The following is a 19,739-nucleotide window of genomic DNA, read 5'->3' on the forward strand; positions in this document are numbered from 1 at the left end:
AAGCGTCTGTAACCCGAGGTATGACTGTATTGATGATCACCAATTCAGGTGGCTTAAAAGAGAACCTTCCTTGCTAGACTCTGCACCATTACTGGGACTCGGGTGGTGCTGTGGTCAAAACCTCTGAGCCTCTTGGGCTTGCCGATTGGAAAGTCGGCGGTCCGAATCCCCACGACGGGGTGAGCTCCCGTTTCTCTGTCCCTGCTCCTGCCAACCTAACAGTTTGAAAGCACGCCAGTGCAAGTAGATAAATAGGTACCACTGTGGCAGGAAGGTAAACGGCGTTTCCATGCGCTCTGGTTTCTGTCACGGTGTCCCGTTGCGCCAGAAGCAGCTTAGTCCTGCTGGCCACATGACCCAGAAAACTCTCTGCTGACAAAAGCCGGCTCCCTCGGCCTGAAGCGAGATGAGCGCCGCAACCCCAGAGTCGCCTTTGACTGGACTGAACCGTCCAGAGGTCCTTTGCCTTTGCCTTATGCCACTGCTCTCTCATGAAACTAGAACTTGCAGAGAACCAAAAAGATTCAGGATGCGCCGAAGAAAGGACTGGGAACTATAGTTTCCTCAAGGCGTCTTGTCAGGAGAAGCCTGATCCCCTCGGAGAAATGCAGTTTCCTGAGTGGTTTAACTACCAGTCCCTCTTTCGCAGGGGAAACCTGCAAATTGTAGCTCTCTTGCCTCAAGAGGAGTCTGCTAAGAACGTTCAGCAGCCTGAAAAAACTACAGTTTCCAGGGTTCTCTGGGGGAAGCTCTCGCTGGTTAAAGCAGTGTGATCATAGAATCATAGAATCATAGAGTTGGAAGAGACCACAAGGGCCATCGAGTCCAACCCCCTGCCAAGCAGGAAACACCATCAGAGCACTCCTGACATATGGTTGTCAAGCCTCTGCTTAAAGACCTCCAAAGAAGGAGACTCCACCACACTCCTTGGCAGCAAATTCCACTGTCAAACAGCTCTTACTGTCAGGAAGTTCTTCCTAATGTTTAGGTGGAATCTTCTTTCCTGCAGTTTGGATCCATTGCTCCGTGTCCGCTTCTCTGGAGCAGCAGAAAACAGCCTTTCTCCCTCCTCTATGTGACATATATTTGAACATGGCTATCATATCACCCCTTAACCTCCTCTGATGATACTTTACAGTATCATCAGATACTTTACTTGATGATACTTTACAGATCACGGGCAAACAGATTCTAAGGAAATTCAGAAAAAAAAGATGTAAATTTGTTTATGTATGCCACAACGGCTGCAAGAATACTCCTGGCCCAGAAATGGAAGCAGCAGGAGCTTCCTACATTGGAAGATTGGCAGATAAAGATGGTAGAATATGTGGAGATGGCAAAGCTGGCAGGGAAGATTTGGAATCAGCGAGACGAACTGTTTCAGAAGGACTGGAGCAAATTTATATTTCATATGAAAGAAAACTGTAAAGATTTGAAAACGTTTGTAGGTTTGAATTGAAATGCTTTGTCTTGTGAAAATAAGGGACCGGTTTACATATAAGGAGGTAATTTTTATGATAAAGGAAGATTTAAAGTTAAAAAGTGGCTATAAAAATGTGAGAATTTATTAAAAGATGTTTGGAAGTCAGAAAGAGGGAGGGAAGGAAGTCGGTGCTCTGTTTGAGCAATGCTTTATGTTCTAGATTTGTGTCATGATATGTAATTAAATGGGGATGCGGGTGGCGCTGTGAGTTAAACCACAGAGCCTAGGACTTGCTGATCAGAAGGTCGGCGGTTCGAATCCCTGCAATGGGGTGAGCTCCCGTTCCTCGGTCCCAGCTCCTGCCAACCTAGCAGTTCGAAAGCACGTCAAAGTGCAAGTAGATAAATAGGTACCACTCTGGCGGGAAGGTAAACGGTGTTTCCGTGCGCTGCTCTGGTTTGCCAGAAGCGGCTTAGTCCTGCTGGCCACATGACCCGGAAGCTGTATGCCGGCTCCCTCGGCCAATAAAGCGAGATGAGCGCCACAACCCCAGAGTCAGCACCGACTGGACCTAATGGTCAGGGGTCCCTTTACCTTTACCTTATGTAATTAAATATGGAAAACTCAATATTTTTTTTTTTATGAGCCTCCCTTCCCTTCCTGCTGTACATATTTACTCTTCCTTTTTGAATATATATCACAAAGAGGACTCTGCCTCAGGCTGTCTTGCTTTGCCCTGCAGGACCCACTCATGACAGCCCAAAACTTTGCCTGCTGTTTCCGAGGCGCCCCCAGTGCCCACCCCGCCTGCTGCCTGCACCCCGGGCAAGGCCCACCTCCTGAGGAGACCCCCGCGAAAGGCATGGAAGATCAAAGGCAGGAGCTGCGTGGGTAAGGGTGCCCCAACTATTCTCTCTCGCTTTCTTTTTTAAATCATTATATTTAGGGGGGAAAATTGCGAGTCAAACTTCTATGTTTTGTGTCAGCTTCAGCTGATGCAATATTTGGTACCATCTCTTCACATCATTTTTGTGCATATAATATTTGCATTAAAGAAATCAATTTACCTGTTTCTATTGCGGACACCTGTATGGGTTGTCCTTGCCTTCTGGTCTTTTGGGGAGAGTTACCTTAAATACCTTTTAAAAATTAAAAATCTTGTTATAAATAATCTCCCCAAAGTCCTTCACCACGTCCACCACAAAATGAGACAACTCTTCCCTTATTCCCTCATGAACCAGCAAAGTTCAGCCTCCTGGGGCTCAGACACTGCTTTCCCAGAATCGCAGGCTTGTAGAGTTGGAGGGAAAAACAAGGGTCATCTAGTCCAACCCCATGCAATGTAGGAATCTCAACACTGAACCACAGAGTTGGCTGCAGAGCCTGCTCAGTCCCTTTGGGGCTGAAGGACTTGCCCCCTTTTGTTTTGACTCAGATTGTTTTTTCATAATAGCAATAATTATTATTTATACCCCGCCCATCTTAAAATACAGTAATGCATCAAACATTAAAAGCTTCCCTAAACAGGGCTGCCTTCAGATGTCTTCTAAAAGTCTGGTAGTTGTTTTTCTCTTTGACATCTGGTGGGAGGGCGTTCCACAGGGCGGGCGCCACCAACAAGAAGGCCCTCTGCCTGGTTCCCTGTAACTTCGCTTCTCGCAGTGAGGGAACCACCAGAAGGCCCTCGGCGCTGGACCTCAGTGTCCGGGCAGAACGATGGGGGTGGAGACGCTCCTTCAGGTATACTGGGCCGAGGCCGTTTAGAGCTTTCAAGGTCAGCACCAACACTTTGAATTGTGCCAATGTAGGTCTTTCAAGAAGGTGTTATATGGTCTCAGCGGCCACTGCCAGTCGCCAGTCTAGCTGCCGCATTCTGGATTAGTTGTAGTTTCTGGGTCACCTTCAAAGGTAGCCCCACGTAGAGCGCATTGCAGTAGTCCGAGCTTTCTTCTGCGAAACCCTGAAACGTACACCTTCCCAAGGATGCAAATTCCCCCACCTTTTTCAAAGTGTTTGGCTCAATTTCTATCGGCACTCAGCGCCTGAGTTTGCTATTAGCGGGAGCTGCGGGGACAGCAGAATTGTGCTGAGCGTCTGCTTCCCCCCCATCCAGATTCACCGAGAAGCTCCAAGGCCTCAACCAGCTCCTCTCAGTAACGCTGCAGGAGTCCAAGGGCGACATGGAGGGCATCAGTTTGCTGCTGGGACAACGGGAATCTGAGGAGACCGCCCTGCGCTTGGCTGTCCGGTGCAGGTGAGCAGGGGTGTTGGCGAAGGAGCGTGCGCTTTTCAAAACGGCTTGCGAAATCGTTGTTTCGTGAAATTTGTGCACCTTTAGTGGAGTGGCTGGAGGCAAGGGAATGGTGGGGGGCACCGGCTGAGAGACCCCCAAGGGAAGAAAGCTCAGAGCCGGGGGAGGGGTGGCAAGTCGATGGTGTGGGATGTGAAAAAAAGAGCAGTGAAGTACAACATTCCTAGAGCGAACATGTTTACACCTGGGGAGGAATGTTTGTCCAGCCGGCAGGTAAACTTCCTGCTTCCTTCTGGGCTGGGACAGACTTCCTCTGCATGTGACTAGAGGTGGGCGTGGCCTCACCTGTGCAGGTAACGACAAAAGCACAGGGCAGGGCAGCCATCTCTCTCTTCTTTGACTATATGCATCGAAGAAGCAACATCTGCTTAGCCAAAGATGCTCTCTTTAGCCAAGAGAGGACAAAGGGACTGTCTCCTTAGGAGATAGTTTCCAGGTGTATGTTACTTTTCTGAGCTAAGTCTGCCTTCTGGGATCCGATTGTGAACAGAATGTGAGTAAACTCTTTTCATACTTTTATAGAAGACTGTGTCGTGTCTTTATGAGGGAATAAGGGGAAAATGTCAGAACAGTTATTATAGAGGCTTTAGCAAGCCTGAGCAAACACATCCGCTGTGAGTTTAAAAAGGGGAATGTTACTCTGCTAAATTGTGAACTTGTTAACACAAGTTGGAAAGGCTATAATCGAACAATATATCCTCTCCTGCACCCCTGAACATTCCCACAAGAGGGAGAAGATTGGGAAGCCGAGGTGTCAGAAGCTGAAGAGGTGGGGAGAGTCTGTGGCAGAGAGCAGTCCAAAATCAGAGGTGGAAGCTGAAGGAGGGGAGGAGGAGTTTGTGGCTATAAGCCATTAATAAGCCTTATTCTCCGTGAATTTGTCCAGTCCTTTTTTAATGGCAAGCTGGTGGCCGCTGTTGAAGGGGAGGAAGGTCACAGATGTCTCCCCTTCCTGTTGCAACCAGCTCCCCTCCCCGCTAGTCTCCCAGAACCAGGAGAGACATGAAAAGGGTGGAGGAGAGGTTGGTTTTGCGCAGGCGCAGTCTCCCATTGCTTGGGGAAACCCCCAGAAAGCAGGGAGCTTAGATGGCTGTGGGGAGGTGGGGACTTTCAGCAACTGATCCACTGGGCAAGGCTTTCTGAGAAAAACCTCTTGAGTAGACCTTGTTTCCTCTAATAAAGAGCTGGCTTCAACTTATTGCTGGAGCGCTCCTGACAGTGCCGCTCGCTGGTCAAGGAAGACTCACAAAAACCCCCAAAGCAGTTTGCAGAAAAGGTAGAACCAAGAAAAGAGCAAATATCGGAATTTTCCAAGTTGCTTGGGTGCTTTGCAAATTAATGCAAGGATCTTTGCATTTCCTGGATTTCTCAGTGAACGCTGCTTGGAGGCCTACGAGGTGCTGCTATCCTTGACAGCAACAAAACTTCACCCCAAAACAGAGGAAGGAGGAGAAGATGGAGGTCTGTGCCATGCAGGTGAGTCACCGTGGAGGTTTTTGATGTTCTTTTTCAAAAGTTTACAAACTTAATAAAAGGTAAAGGGACCCCTGACCATTAGGTCCAGTCATGTCCGACCCTGGGGTTGCGGCGCTCATCTCGCTTTATTGGCCGAGGGAGCCGGTGTACAGCTTCCGGGTCATGTGGTCAGCAGGACTAAGCCGCTTCTGGTGAACCAGAGCAGCGCACGGAAACGGCGTTTACCTTCCCGCCGGAGTGGTACCTATTTATCTACTTGCACTTTGAGGTGCTTTCGAACTGCTAGGTTGGCAGGAGCAGGGACCGAGCAACGGGAGCTCACCCCGTCGCGGGGATTCGAAGCACCGACCTTCTGATCGGCAAGTCCTAGGCTCTGTTTTTTAACCCACAGCGCCACCCGCGTCCCTTTAAACTTAAACTTAATACACAATACTATTTTCCAATTAATACTCATTTATCAATTGACTTTCCCTCTCCCCTCTCCATGGTTTCCCCATATTTTCTAATATTACCGCATCTTTTAATTATGCCCTATCCTTTCCGCTTGTTCCCAGATATTTTTTTCTGTTTTTCTTCATTCAAATCCTACTTGCATTTTTACATTTTTGCAATAAACTTATTCTACAAAATAATACAATAATACAATAAACTTATTCTACAAAAGGGTCCCAATCCTTCTTAAAAACTGTCTCTTCTGGACCTCTCATTTTCATGGTTAAATTTGCCAATTCAGCATATTCCATCAATTTTAACGGCCACTCTTTTTTTTGTTGGTAGCCCCTCATATCTCCATTTCTGCAGATCCTCCAAGTGTCCCTATTTTCCAAGGACATCCCTGATTTAGAGAAGCCGTCCCAGTTTCTGATTTGATCCCGGAATGTCCCACTTTTCCTTAGAATGTTCCTGTTTTCATGGACTATGCAGAATTAGATAAATTCAGAGGAAGGATTTGAAACCTGCGGGGTCAGAGATTCTTAGAGGACTGGAGCAAATATTTGAATTATTTGAAAAGCAATTGTGATAAGCAGATTACGCTAGTAGGACTGGAAGAAGTTCTGTAAGGAGTACTTTGTGAAATATTGCAAGGAAGAATTTGAAAAGAATTATTAGTTAAGGACAATTAAAAGTAATAGGGAAATTAAGAAATGCAGAACAAGTGATAAAGAACGGAAAATCTTCAGAGGTTGTTGACGGAAGTCCAAAATATTGCATAAGATAAGAAGTTATGTTAAATGATTGTTGGAATTTATACGTGTGTGTGTGTGTATATATATATGTATGTGTGTGTGTGTGTGAGTATATATATATATATATATATATATATATATATATATATATATGAATGTTCCTGTTTTCACTGGAGAAATGTTGGAGGGTATGGAGTTATCTGACCCCTGAGCCGCCTGAAGGCAATCCTGTCTAGGGAAGTTTAAATTTATTTATTTTAGTGCTTTATTATGTTCTTATATATGTTGGAAGCCGCCCAGAGCGGCTGGGGCAGCCCAGTCAGATGCGTGGGGTATAAATAGCAAAATTATCACTATGGAATGGGACGTCCCTATTTTCATCGGAGACATGTTGTAGGGTATGTTTCTGCGCATATATCACCCTGTTTTCAATGTTCTCACCTTACCTGTACAGGTGTCCATTGTATGTTGACAGAAGAGGTACCTGTGAACTGTAGTGAGTTAATGGCGCAGAGGGTTGTTAGGAGACGCCCCCCTCACAGAGGTACAGTTCCCGGCGCTCCCTGCAAACAGGGATTGACGGTTAAACCGCCATGCAGAACAATGAGGACTGGGAACTTGTGCAAGCCAAGGCAGCTTCCTGTGTCCAGAAACATCTGCTTCCTGGCTCTCTAACGGATTTTTGGAGGGCAGCTGTCGACGTAAAACGCTTAACCCTCTTTCCGCCCTTCCTCCCTATCGCAGGGCGGTTGTCGGAGGTGAAATTGGCAGTGTTGGGTGAAGCCTATCGGTCTCTGCGACGTTGCGGCAAGGAAGTCTCTGGGGGGCCTGGTCTCAGCTGCTTGGAGCAGAGGTGAGGAAAAGGGAGCTCAGATAAACAGCCTTGCATGGGATGGTGAAGAAGGAGAATGAGCTGTGAGGCCAATCATTAGTAAAGGTAAAGGGACCCCTGACCGTTAGGTCCAGTCACGGACGACTCTGGGTTTGCGACGCTCATCTCGCTTTACTGGCTGAGGGAGCCAGTGTACAGCTTCTGGGTCATGTGGTCAGCAGGACTAAGCCGCTTCTGGAGAACCAGAGCAGCGCACGGAAACGCCGTTTACCTTCCCGCTGGAGTGGTACCTATTAATCTACTTGCACTTTGACATGCTTTCGAATTGCTAGGTTGGCAGGAGCAGGGACTGAGCAATGGGAGCTTGCTCCATCGCTGGGATTCGAACCGCCGACCTTCTGATTAGCAAGCACTAGGCTCTGTGGTTTAACCCACAGCGCCACCCGCGAGGCCAATCATTATTATTTATTAAATTTGATGAAACTTGGTCCTCCTTCTTTCCGTACATAAGGGAAATAGATAACAAATTTTCCCCATAATCCCCCCCCCCAATTTTTTGCAATTGGAAATCAGAAGAAGCACCAACATTGAAAGCTTGGCAACATATGTTTTTTGAAATGATTGAATTAGCAAAAATGACGTTAACGATTAGAATGCAATCTAATCAAAATCTCAAACAGGAATGGAAAGGTGTAGAAGACTACATGACCACAAGATGCTCCAGCAAGAATTTATTGATATGTATAGACTGATTTCACAAAGTTAAGTTAAGCTAAGTAGATATATAAGATTGAATATTTAATTATTAAGATACAAAATTACAATCTCAATAATAAAGTTGCAAAATAATAACAAGGAAGTCACGCACGGGTGGAGGGCAGAGAAATAAGAAATGGATAAAAGTTGGTACATAATGAAATGGGAAAATGTGAATTTACGAATATAATGTATATGTATCATTATGTAAAGATTTCATATATGTATTGCAACATTAATAATAAATAAATAAAAGGGGAAAACAACAACAACAACAACAACAACAACAACAACAACAACAACAACAACAACAACAACAATTTATACCCCGCCCATCTGGCTGGGTTTCCCCAGCCACTCTGGGCAACTTCCAACAAAACACTAAAATACAATAACCTATTAAACATTAAAAGCTTCCCTAAACAGGGCTGTCCTAAACAAATTTCCCCCATAAATTTCCAGACTCTTGATCATCTTGGTCTCCCTCCTCTGCCCACACTCCAGCTTGTCAACATCCTTCTTAAATTGTGGTGCCCAGAACTGGACACCGTATTCCAGGTGTGGTCTGCCCAAGGCAGAACAGAGTGGGACTATGACTTCCCTTGATGTGGACACTAGACTTCTGTGGATACAGCCTAGAATAGCCTTAGCTTTTTATTTTTGCTGCTGCATCACCCTGTTGACTCATGTTCAGCTCGAATCCATGGCTTCAAGGAAAGGAGAGTCCAACTCAACATCAGGAATAGCTTTCTGACAGTAAGAGCTGCCTGACGGTGGAAGAGTTTGCCTTGGAAGGCTGTGGATTCTCCTTCCAGCGGTTCTCAACCTGTGGGTCCCCAAATGTTGTTGGACTTCAACTCCCATCATCCCTGAGCTCTAGCCTTGCTAGCTAGGGGTGATGGGAGTTGTAGTTCAACAACATCTGGGGACCCACAGGTTGAGAACCACTTAAACAGAGGTTGGATGGAACCAGGGAACCAGGCAGAGGGCCTTCTCGGTAGTGGCACCCACCCTGTGGAACGCCCTCCCACCAGATATCAAAGAGAAAAACAACTACCAGACTTTTAGAAGACATCTGAAGGCAGCCCTGTTTAGGGAAGCTTTTAATGTTTAATAGGTTATTGTATTTTAGTGTTCTGTTGGAAGCCGCCCAGAGTGGCTGGGGAAACCCAGCCAGACGGGCGGGGTATAAATAAAAAAATATTATAATATTATTATTATTATTATCTGTCCGGGATGCTTTAGCTTAGATTCCTGCACTGAAGGGTCTCTTCCAACTCTACAATTTGATGATTCAAAGTGCAGAACCTGACATCTGTCCTGGCTGAAATTCATTTTGTTAGTTTGCATACAGTTCTCCAATCTGTGGAAGTCATCTTGAATTCTGATTCTGTCTTCTGTGGCACTGAGAGTCCTGGGCTCAATCTGTAATTGTCTGGAGCTGATGAGAGTTATAGTTTGAAATATTTAGACTATATGGAAATGGCTGAGATGACTGGCAGAATCCGAGACCAGGGAGAAGAGTTGGTGGAAGAAGATTGGAGGAAATTTAAAACTTATTTACAGAAGTATTGTAAAATGTATGAATGCTGATGACATTGAATTAAAATGAAGGGGTTCTAGTAATAAGAGATAAAAATTTGAAATTTGGGAGGTAAAATAAATAAGGATAAAGTAGTAGGATACGAATTTGCTGAACTAATTGTTAAAAAGGGATATAAAAAAGGGAGGCGTGAGGAAGTCAGGAAAATAAGTTAATTGACGATGAATAATTGGAAAAGAGTGATTTGTGTTTTTCTTATTCTACTTCTTGAGTGTTGATTGTCTTTTTTTGTTTTCTTGTTAAACGTTTGTATTTTATGTATCGTGAAAGTTTGTATTGTTGTGTTTTATATTTATTTTGTGTTTTTATTGTTCTACTTTTTTATTGTTAAACTTAATAAAATATTATTTTTTAAAAAAAATAGTTTGAAATATTTAGAGGGTGCCAGGTCGTGGGAACCTGATTCCCCCCCCCCTTTCCCCTTCAGGCTCTCAGAGCTGTGCCGTTCGGAAGAGGGCGACAGGAACGTGTTGCGGGGATACATCTGGCGCCTGAGAGAGGAACAGGCCTCTCTGAAGCTCCCACCTTGCCGGCCACCTCCCGGGCCTGATTCTGCCGCAGCCAGAATCAGCTCCCGGATCGGGACCAAGGTGGCCGCGGTCCAGAAAGCCTTGCGGGAGACGCTTCCCTCCGAGGCAGCCCCACCCAGGATGGAGAAGACACGTTTGCTGCAGGAGTTGCAGGAGGCGAGGGTGAGCGATGGGAGATTGGACTCTTCCGTGCAAAATAGTCCGCAATATGTTTCTAGACCTTAGTGATTTTTTTATCCCATTAACCAATTGTGTCTCAGCTGAGTCTGATAATTTTTTCAGCCTTTCCCCCCGCAGTAGGTGGGGCTGAATCTCTCCTCCTGTCCTGAACCCCTGGCCTCCCTGGCGGCAAGTCAGTAGGTCCAGCCCCCAATCCGGCGTCAAGCCACGTGTCCAAAGTCCAAAGTGAAGTGGATCCTGGAGCATTCAAGACAAGATCCATCAATGTCTGGCAAATGAGCAGACACAGCCCCTCTGCTCCCTTTTGTACAGGCATAGCCAAACTCGGCCCTCCAGATGTTTTGAGACTACAATTCCCATCATCCCTGACCACTGGTCCTGTTAGAAAGGGATGGTGGGAGTTGTAGTCCCAAAACATCTGGAGAGCCGAGTTTGCCTATGCCTGCTTTTGCACTTTGCATGCCAATTCAAGCAACTGGGCTTGACGAGGCAGGTGCATTGCAGTGGGGTTGGGCTGGATGACCTTCGGGATCCCTTCCAATTCCCCAACTCTGTTATTCTATGGCCCTCAAAACAACACCACCACAAACTGGCTTATAAGTATAAAACCAAATTTACTAGAATTATAAGTAGAATAGAGATAGACTTGTAACCATTCAAGCAACAAATATACTAAAGTGCCATGTGCAAAACAAAGGCTGGAGATACCGTAAACATGGAGTGGATAAATGTACAGCTGTATCTTAACAAGTTAGGTAAAGGGACCCATGACCATTAGGTCCAGTCACGGCCGACTCTGGGGTTGTGGCGCTCATCTCGCTTTATTGGCCGAGGGAGCCGGCGTACAACTTCCGGGTCATGTGGCCAGCATGACTAAGCCGCTTCTGGCGAACCAGACCACAGAGCCTAGGACTTGCCAATCAGAAGGTTGGCGGTTCGAATCCCCGCGACGGGGTGAGCTCCCGTTGCTCGGTCCCTGCTCCTGCCAACCTAGCAGTTCGAAAGCACCTCAAAGTGCAAGTAGATAAATAGGTACCACTCCGGTGGGAAGGTAAACAGCGTTTCTGTGCACTGCTCTGGTTCGCCAGAAGCGGCGAGTAAAGCGAGATGAGCGCCGCAACCCCAGAGTCAGCCACGACTGGACCTAATGGTCAGGGGTCCCTTTACCTTTTTATGAGTGTATTGATATCGTATCATTGTATTTGGTCATTGTGTTGCCTTAGATATTACTGACTACTGTTTGCAACACAGGGGTTGAATTGTTTAGTTCACTAATCCTGCCAGTTCACGACAGCTCCCAGTTCTGATCTCAGGAGGCCTTGGGAGACCTGAACACCCGCTTGCACCTGACGGAGAAGGAGAAGCATAGACTGGCGCTGCAGATGTACACTTTTCGGGCTCAGGAAGCCGCCTGCCTGCTGATGGCCCGGATCCTGCAAGGGGAGCGCGATGAGCTTTGTGGGCAGCAAACGGCATCGACAGGAAGCAGCAGCAGCAGTGGAGAGGACTCCTCAGAGGTAAGGCTCACAACTGGTCAGTAGTCAAAACAAAAAATTTTTTTCCTTCCAGTAGCACCTTAAAGACCAACTAAGTTAGTTCTTGGTATGAGCTTTCGTGTGCATGCACACTTCTTCAGATACCAAGCACACGAAAGCTCATACCAAGAACTAACTTAGTTGGTCTTTAAGGTGCTACTGGAAGGAAAAAATTTTTTTGTTTTGACTATGACAGACCAACACGGCTACCTTTCTGTAACTGGTCAGTAGATTGTGCTTATTTTTTTTCCTTTTTGGCAAAAATAAGGATGCCCCAAAAGGTAAGAGAAATCTTTTTATACACTACGGTCACAGCAAGAGTTCTCATTGCGGCAAGTTGGAAGAGCGACAAAGTGCCCCCCCCCCGCAATTCCCAAGCCTTCCCCAAGCCGTCGGGTTAAGGGGGGGAGCTGTGCTTCTTTGCCAGCGGCTTCCCCCCTCCTCCCTTCGTTTTGACAGCTGGGGGGAGGCTTGGGAGTCGGGGGGGGCAGGCAGCACCCAGTTGCCCCCCCATGCTCCAGGAGGAGGGCAGGATGTGACTTCCTTTGACGGGGGAAGAAGCCTCCTGCTCCCTCCCTGCTTGACATTCCCTTTGGAATTGTAATAGCATCACCTCCATTGCCATATTGCAGAAAAGGGGAAGATGGGGAAATGTCTGAGAATCCCAAAGTCTAAACTCAGAGACTTTGACTTATGTCTCGCAGGTACCACTGTATTATGCATTTCTGAATTTCATATTACCTTTAATTGTCCTTAACTAATAATTCTCCTTGGGACGTGGGTGGCGCTGTGGGTAAAAGCCTCAGCGCCTAGGACTTGCCGATCGAAAGGTCGGCGGTTCGAATCCCCGTGGCGGGGTGCGCTCCCGTCGTTTGGTCCCAGCGCCTGCCAACCTAGCAGTTCGAAAGCACCCCCAGGTGCAAGTAGATAAATAGGGACCGCTTACTGGCGGGAAGGTAAACGGCGTTTCCGTGTGCTGCGCTGGCTCGCCAGATGCAGCTTTGTCACGCTGGCCACGTGACCCGGAAGTGTCTGCGGACAGCGCTGGCCCCCGGCCTCTTGAGTGAGATGGGCGCACAACCCTAGAGTCTGTCAAGACTGGCCCGTACGGGCAGGGGTACCTTTACCTTTACCTTTAATAATTCTCCTCATTATCTTTCGTGCAATATTTCAAATAATTCACCTTACAAAACTTCTTGCAAACCTACCAGCGTAATCGGTTCATCACAATTGCTTTTCAAATAGTTCGTAAATTTACTCCAGTCTTCTGAGAATCTCTGCTCCCGCAGGTTTCGAATCCTTCCTGTTATTTTAACTAATTCTGCATAGTCCATCAGTTTCATCCTCAAAGAATGGAAGACAAAAATGGGCGCTTCTTTTCATTCCTGTTTCCTCTCTGTGGCGCTGCAGGATTTTGCCTCCATCTGCACTTCCAAGAGGAACGCTTCCCGGTCTTCTGACGATGGTGGAGTAGAGCAATCCGGCAAGGAAGGCAAGACGGAGGCGTTGAAGCTTCTTAACACTCTGACACGGTGAGTGCGATTCAGCTCACCGCTTGCAGTTCCCCGGTTTTGAGGGTCCACAAAGCGCTTATTCCTGTGTGGTGGGCGTACAAAGCAGCTAAAGGTTTTTTGCGGAAAAGGAATGTTTAAAAGGACGTTCCCCCCTGCCAAAAAGACCAGAAGCGTTCCTTTTAGGAATCATTGAGTCAGATGTACCAAAGAATCGAAAGAATTTATTTTTATATGCAACTACTGGTGGCCGAAGGGGATGCGGGTGGCGCTGTGGGTTAAACCACCGAGCCTAGGACTTGTTGATCAGAAGGTCGGCGGTTTGAATCCCCACAATGACGGGGTGAGCTCCCGTTGCTCGGTCCCTGCTCCTGCCCACCTAGTAGTTCGAAAGCACGTCAAAATGCAGGTAGATAAATAGGTACCACTCTGGCAGGAAGGTAAGCTGCGTTTCCATGCTTCTCTGGTTCGCCAGAAGCGGCTTAGTCCTGCTGGCCACATGACCCGGAAGCTGTACGCCGGCTCCCTTGGCCAGTAAAGTGAGATGAGTGCCGCAACCCCGGAGTCGGCCACGAATGGACCTAATGGTCAGGGGTCCCTTTACCTTACTGGTGGCCGAATCTTACAGGCTGGGAAATCAGCGAGTCTAACCAGTAGAATGAGAGATCAAGAGGAAACTGTGTTCAAAGAGGATTGTGATTAATAATGCGTGAATAAATATATAATAATAAATGTATTGTAGGCAAAAAGGTGCCTAGTCCTCCGTGAGGGCACCGCAGCTGTCTCGGTGGAAATTTTTTTGGGGGGGCAGGAGCCCCTCTGCCCAAATTGCCCAGCCTCACTGTCCATCATCATCATCATCGTCATCAACATCATCAATAGAATTGTAAAATTGGAAGGGACCAAGAGGGTCATCTAGTCCAACCCCCTGAAATGCAAGAATCGTTTCCCCAATGTGGAACTCGAACCCGCAACCCTGCGATTAAGAGTCTCACACTCTGCTAACTGAGCTATCCCAGTTATTATTAGAACCATTGAATCATCGAGTTGGAAGGGACGCCAAGGGTCTAATCCTGCTGCAATGCAGGGATCTCAGCTAAAGCATTGATAATAATAGTATTATTATTAATTAAATTTGCGTACCGCCCTTCATCTGTAGATTTCAGGGCAGTTTGCAGCATAACAATAAGAGAGAGAAAAACACCAAATACATAACGAAAGCAAGAATGAAGCAAACCAATAACTCCCCCTGCCACTGAGTGCCAACCCATTGAAATCTATGGGTCTACTCTGAGCCAGGCATAGTGGGTTTACAACCCCAGATTTTCCTGCTATTACGGGCATCTCCTGCCGGCCTGCTCTGCTTGCAGAGAGCAGCAGGTACAAAACTCCCTCCATGTTCTCCTCTAGCGTAAACGGCAGGATCGAGGAGCTCAAAGACCGGATCAGCTCCCTCTTGGCTGAGCTGGAAGAGAGAAGCCAGGACAGCAGAGCCCAGGAGGCACAGCAGATGGAGCTCACGAGGGACTTTTTCAAAGCACACAGGTAAGTTTGGAGTGGGGGGGGGTCCCCTCTCCCCAAAAAGGCCTCTGAACCCCAAGAGACTCCTGGTACCCCCTTATCTGGTCCGAGCTAGCCAGCGGCTGCTCTGAAATAATAATAATAATAGTAGTAGTAGTAGTAATAATTTTTATTTATACCCTGCCCTCCGGAGCCAAAGCCGGGCTCAGGGCAGCTTACAAGCAATAATAAAAATAAGTTGAATGATTACAACTTAAAAACAAGATTAAAATACAACAATTAAAATATTGAAACATTAAAATATTAAAATGCAGCCTCATCACAGGAGGAGAAAGGAAAAAGAAAGAGAGGGAGGGAATCAAATTGGCTCCAAGCCAAAGGCCAGGCGGAACAACTCTGTCTTACAGGCCCTGCGGAAAGAAATCAGATCCTGCAGGGCCCTGGTCTCATGAGGCAGAGCGTTACACCAGGCTGGGGCCAGCGTTGAAAAGGCCCTGGCTCTGGTTGAAGCCAATCTAACTTCCTTAGGGCCCGGGACCACTAGGGTGTTGCTATTTATGGTCCTTGAGGCTCTCCGTGGGGCAGACCAGGAGAGGCGGTCCCGTAGGTACAAGGGTCCTAGGCCATGAAGGGCTTTAAAGGTCAAAACCAGCACCTTAAATCTGACCCGATACTCCGCCGGGAGCCAGTGCAGCTGGAAAAGCACTGGGTGAATATGCTCCCATGGCAGAGACCCCGTGAGGAGCCTCGCTGCAGCATTCTGCACCCGCTGGAGTTTCTGGGACAGCTTCAAGGGCAGCCCCGCGTAGAGCAAATTACAGTAGTCAAGTACTGGAGGTGACCGTCACGTGGATCACTGTGGCCAGGTCAGGGCGGGAAATCCCCACAAAAGGTAACCAGCCCTCTATTCAGAACCACTGAGGACTTGAATCTTGCTTTGTCTGAAAGGGAAAGACCTCTTTGAATGCAGAAGGTCAAGCATTGGTGGGGATGTTACCCCGAAACCCAGACGGACCACTGCCGGCCAGTGTTGGCAAACCTGAGCTATAAAGACCCAAAGTGTCCGACTCAGGAGAAGGCAGCTTCCTCTAGTGACTAGTGGGGTGCCACAGGGATCTGTCTTGGGCCCGGTCTTATTCAACATCTTTATCAACGACTTGGATGATGGACTCAAGGGCATCCTGATCAAATTTGCAGATGACACCAAACTGGGAGGGGTGGCTAACACCCCAGAGGACAGGATCACACTTCAAAACGACCTTGACAGATTAGAGAACTGGGCCAAAACAAACAAGATGAAATTTAACAGGGAGAAATGTAAAGTATTGCACTTGGGCAAAAAAAAATGAGAGGCACAAATACAAGATGGGTGACACCTGGCTTGAGAGCAGTACATGTGAAAAGGATCTAGGAGTCTTGGTTGACCACAAACTTGACATGAGCCAACAGTGTGACGCGGCACCTAAAAAAGCCAATGCAATTCTGGGCTGCATCAACAGGAGTATAGCATCTAGATCAAGGGAAGTAATAGTGCCACTGTATTCTGCTCTGGTCAGACCTCACCTGGAGTACTGTGTCCAGTTCTGGGCACCACAGTTCAAGAAGGACACTGACAAACTGGAACGTGTCCAGAGGAGGGCAACCAAAATGGTCAAAGGCCTGGAAACGATGCCTTATGAGGAACGGCTAAGGGAGCAGGGCATGTTTAGCCTGGAGAAGAGGAGGTTAAGGGGTGATATGATAGCCATGTTCAAATATATAAAAGGATGTCACATAGAGGAGGGAGAAAGGTTGTTTTCTGCTGCTCCAGAGAAGCGGACACGGAGCAATGGATCCAAACTACAAGAAAGAAGATTCCACCTAAACATTAGGAAGAACTTCCTGACAGTAAGAGCTGTTTGACGGTGGAATTTGCTGCCAAGGAGTGTGGTGGAGTCTCCTTCTTTGGAGGTCTTTAAGCAAAGGCTTGACAACCATATGTCAGGAGTGCTCTGATGGTGTTTCCTGCTTGGCAGGGGGTTGGACTCGATGGCCCTTGTGGTCTCTTCCAACTCTAGGATTCTATGATTCTATGATTCTAGACTAGACTAGAAACTGGCTTGCTTTTTTTCCTGGTAAAGGTTGCAGCTGAGCTGCGGGACACCTGCTTTGCTTGCAGAAGGTCCCAGGTGGGGACGGGGAGAAAGACTCCCTCCCTGAAACCGCATAGAGCTCGTGCTGCCGGCCAGGGCGGACCATGCAGGGGCTAAACACTGAGCTCCAGCACCGTGGGCCTTCTGGTGAGTCCCTCGCTGCGAGAAGCAAAGCTACAGGGAACCAGGCAGAGGGCCTTCTCGGTAGTGGCACCCGCCCTGTGGAACGCCCTCCCACCAGATGTCAAAGAGATAAACAACTACCTGACATTTAGAAGACATCTGAAGGCAGCCCTGTCAGGAAAGTTTTTAATGTGTAACATTTTAATGTATTTTTAATCTTTGTTGGAAGCCGCCCAGAGTGGCTGGGGAGGACCATCTGGCTGAGCAGGGTAAAGGTAAAGGTAAAGGGACCCCTGACCATTAGGTCCAGTCGTGCCCGACTCTGGGTTTGCGCGCTCATCTCGCTCTATAGGCCGAGGGAGCCGGCATTTGTCCGCAGACAGCTTCTGGGTCATGTGGCCAACATGACTAAGCCGCTTCTGGCGAACCAGAGCAGCACACAGAAACGCCGTTTACCTTCCCACCGGAGTGGTACCTATTTATCTACTTGCACTTTGACATGCTTTCAAACTGCTAGGTGGGCAGGAGCAGGGACCGAGCAACGGGAGCTCACCCCGTCGCAGGGATTCAAACTGCCGACCTTCTGATCGGCAAGTCCTAGACTCTGTGGTTTAACCCACAGCGCCACCCGCGTCCCTGGCTGGGCAGCGTACAAATAATATATTATTATTATTATTATTATTATTATTATTATTATTATTATTATTATATGCCATCCCGCCTGGCTCCACTGTTTTCTCCTTTCCCCCTTCCCCTCCAGTGCCCTCGTCCTTGCCTACCAGAACGGCCGCAAGAAGCAGGAAGCCCAGTTGCACCAGCTGGAGACGCAGATCAGTCTGATGGGTCAACGCCAAGCTGGGCAGTTGCAGTCGCTGGTGCGAACCCTCCGCAGGCTGGAGGGCAGAGCGGGCAGCCCAGCCTCCACTTAGCACAAGCCTTGCTCAGGAAGGAAGGGCAGGAGGCTCCCTGTCCTGTCGGGAGAGGAGGGGGAAAGGGCAGCTAAACATGACCCTATTTCCATTGGAGAAATGTTGGAGGGTCTGGAGTTATGCGTCCCCCAAGCCAAGGAGATGTCACTAAACAACCGCCTCTCCTGGTCTGCCCCGCAGAGGACCTTAAGGTCCATGAATAACCATCGTTTATTTATTTATTTTTAAATAAATTTTATTAACCGGCCAATCACATCAAATCAAACCACATAAATTCCAAATTACAGAGTCGAATTTTTAAATTTTGTTGGGGGGTCCCATACTTCCAGATCCGAGGAAGGATTCTGATCTAAATCCTTACTTCTGCATTAATGTCCAAATCAGTCCAAATAGATGTTCCAACAGTCCAAACACATGTTCATAGTTCTTTCCAATCTTCTCTTGCTGTTTCCACATCACTTCTTATTCTTATATTTTCTCTTTGTCCTTTATAATCCTTTATGGTCTCTTCTGATGGTCTCCTTAAGCTGATAAACGCCAATAATACTCCTGTGTGAATTTCCCGTCGTCATTCCTCAAGTCCAGATAGTTCCCATAAATCGTCACCTTCGGAGATAAGATCACTTTTTCCATCGTAGATTTATAGCTCTGTCGATCTTAAGACCTCTTTGAGGAGTTTAAAAAGGCTCTCTTTCACTCTTTCTCCCCCCGGTCTTAGTCCTCCGACAGAGCTTCCCAAAATGGCGTCGGAATTTTTGACTGCGTCATAACAAAGCTCTTATACATTCCACAGTCTTCTATAAACATGCTTTGGTTCGAAAGTTTATCTCCACACAGCCTTAAATTCACAGCTTAAGTCCTTACTCATTTCTGGCTTTTGACTCTTGAAGGGAGGGGATTCTTGGGTTTAATCACATAAGTAAAAAAAATAATAAAACATTTCCCCCCCTCCCCCATCGGTCATTTGCCGTACCGTATCTTGACGTATCTTCTCATAAATTAAATCTTGTTTTTCCAGAGACCTCTTCTGTTGCAGCCTTCACTCCTCCTCATTTCCTGAAGTATGTGCATTTCCTTCGTGCCAATTTAATTCTTTTGAAGTTCTTGCAGCTAGTGGCGCAGATCAGAGACAGCGTCCAGGAGTGCCGAGAACCCACGGGAGGGTTTTTGTGCCTAGTGCCCCCATCCCCCTCACAAATTCGGGGGTGGTATCGGGCACAGCAGGCAAACGGCCCCACTCACCGTCTTGAGTGGGTAGGGAGGCTAATTACTCCCAACATAGCCTCCAAATTACCTCCTGTGGGTCGGAGAGATGTTATTGTCGGCCATCTTCCTATGCGCCCCCTAGTGGGCCCCCATGAATAACCATCGTTTAGAGGCCCTAAGGAAGTCAGACTATCCTCCACCAGGGCCTTCTCAGTGGTGGCTCCGACCTGGTGGAATGCTCTGTCCCATGAGACCAGGGCCCTGCAGGATTTAACTTCCTTCCGCAGGGCCTGTAAGACAGAGCTATTCCGCCTGGCCTTTGAATTCAGCCTGATTTTTTATTTCCCTTCTCTTCCCTCCCCTTTTATGAAGATCACCCGCTCTGAGACCCCACAGCTAATTCTCCCCTGGCCTCCGCACTGGCCCAAGTAGGACCAAATCAGCCAGCTAGCCCTGGGGGTTATCTAATTGATTTTATAATTTT

General features: G+C 47.5%; 1 protein-coding gene across 1 annotated transcript in view; it reads left to right on the forward strand.

Moving 5' to 3' along the window:
• USHBP1 (USH1 protein network component harmonin binding protein 1) overlaps positions 1-18,245 on the forward strand; it is a 31,257-nt gene extending 13,012 nt beyond the window's left edge. Inside the window, exons 7-15 of the mRNA XM_053372480.1 lie at positions 2,166-2,314; positions 3,537-3,677; positions 5,107-5,210; positions 7,142-7,250; positions 10,016-10,280; positions 11,612-11,815; positions 13,244-13,365; positions 14,755-14,889; positions 17,881-18,245. Of these exons, the coding sequence (XP_053228455.1) occupies positions 2,166-2,314; positions 3,537-3,677; positions 5,107-5,210; positions 7,142-7,250; positions 10,016-10,280; positions 11,612-11,815; positions 13,244-13,365; positions 14,755-14,889; positions 17,881-18,049 (1,398 nt within the window). The 3' untranslated portion in view covers positions 18,050-18,245. The remainder of the gene's footprint in view (positions 1-2,165; positions 2,315-3,536; positions 3,678-5,106; positions 5,211-7,141; positions 7,251-10,015; positions 10,281-11,611; positions 11,816-13,243; positions 13,366-14,754; positions 14,890-17,880) is intronic.
• The last annotated feature ends 1,494 nt before the right edge of the window (positions 18,246-19,739 follow it).

This window comes from Podarcis raffonei, chromosome 18 (assembly GCF_027172205.1).
Source record: "Podarcis raffonei isolate rPodRaf1 chromosome 18, rPodRaf1.pri, whole genome shotgun sequence".
In the NCBI taxonomy this organism is placed as follows: domain Eukaryota; kingdom Metazoa; phylum Chordata; class Lepidosauria; order Squamata; family Lacertidae; genus Podarcis; species Podarcis raffonei.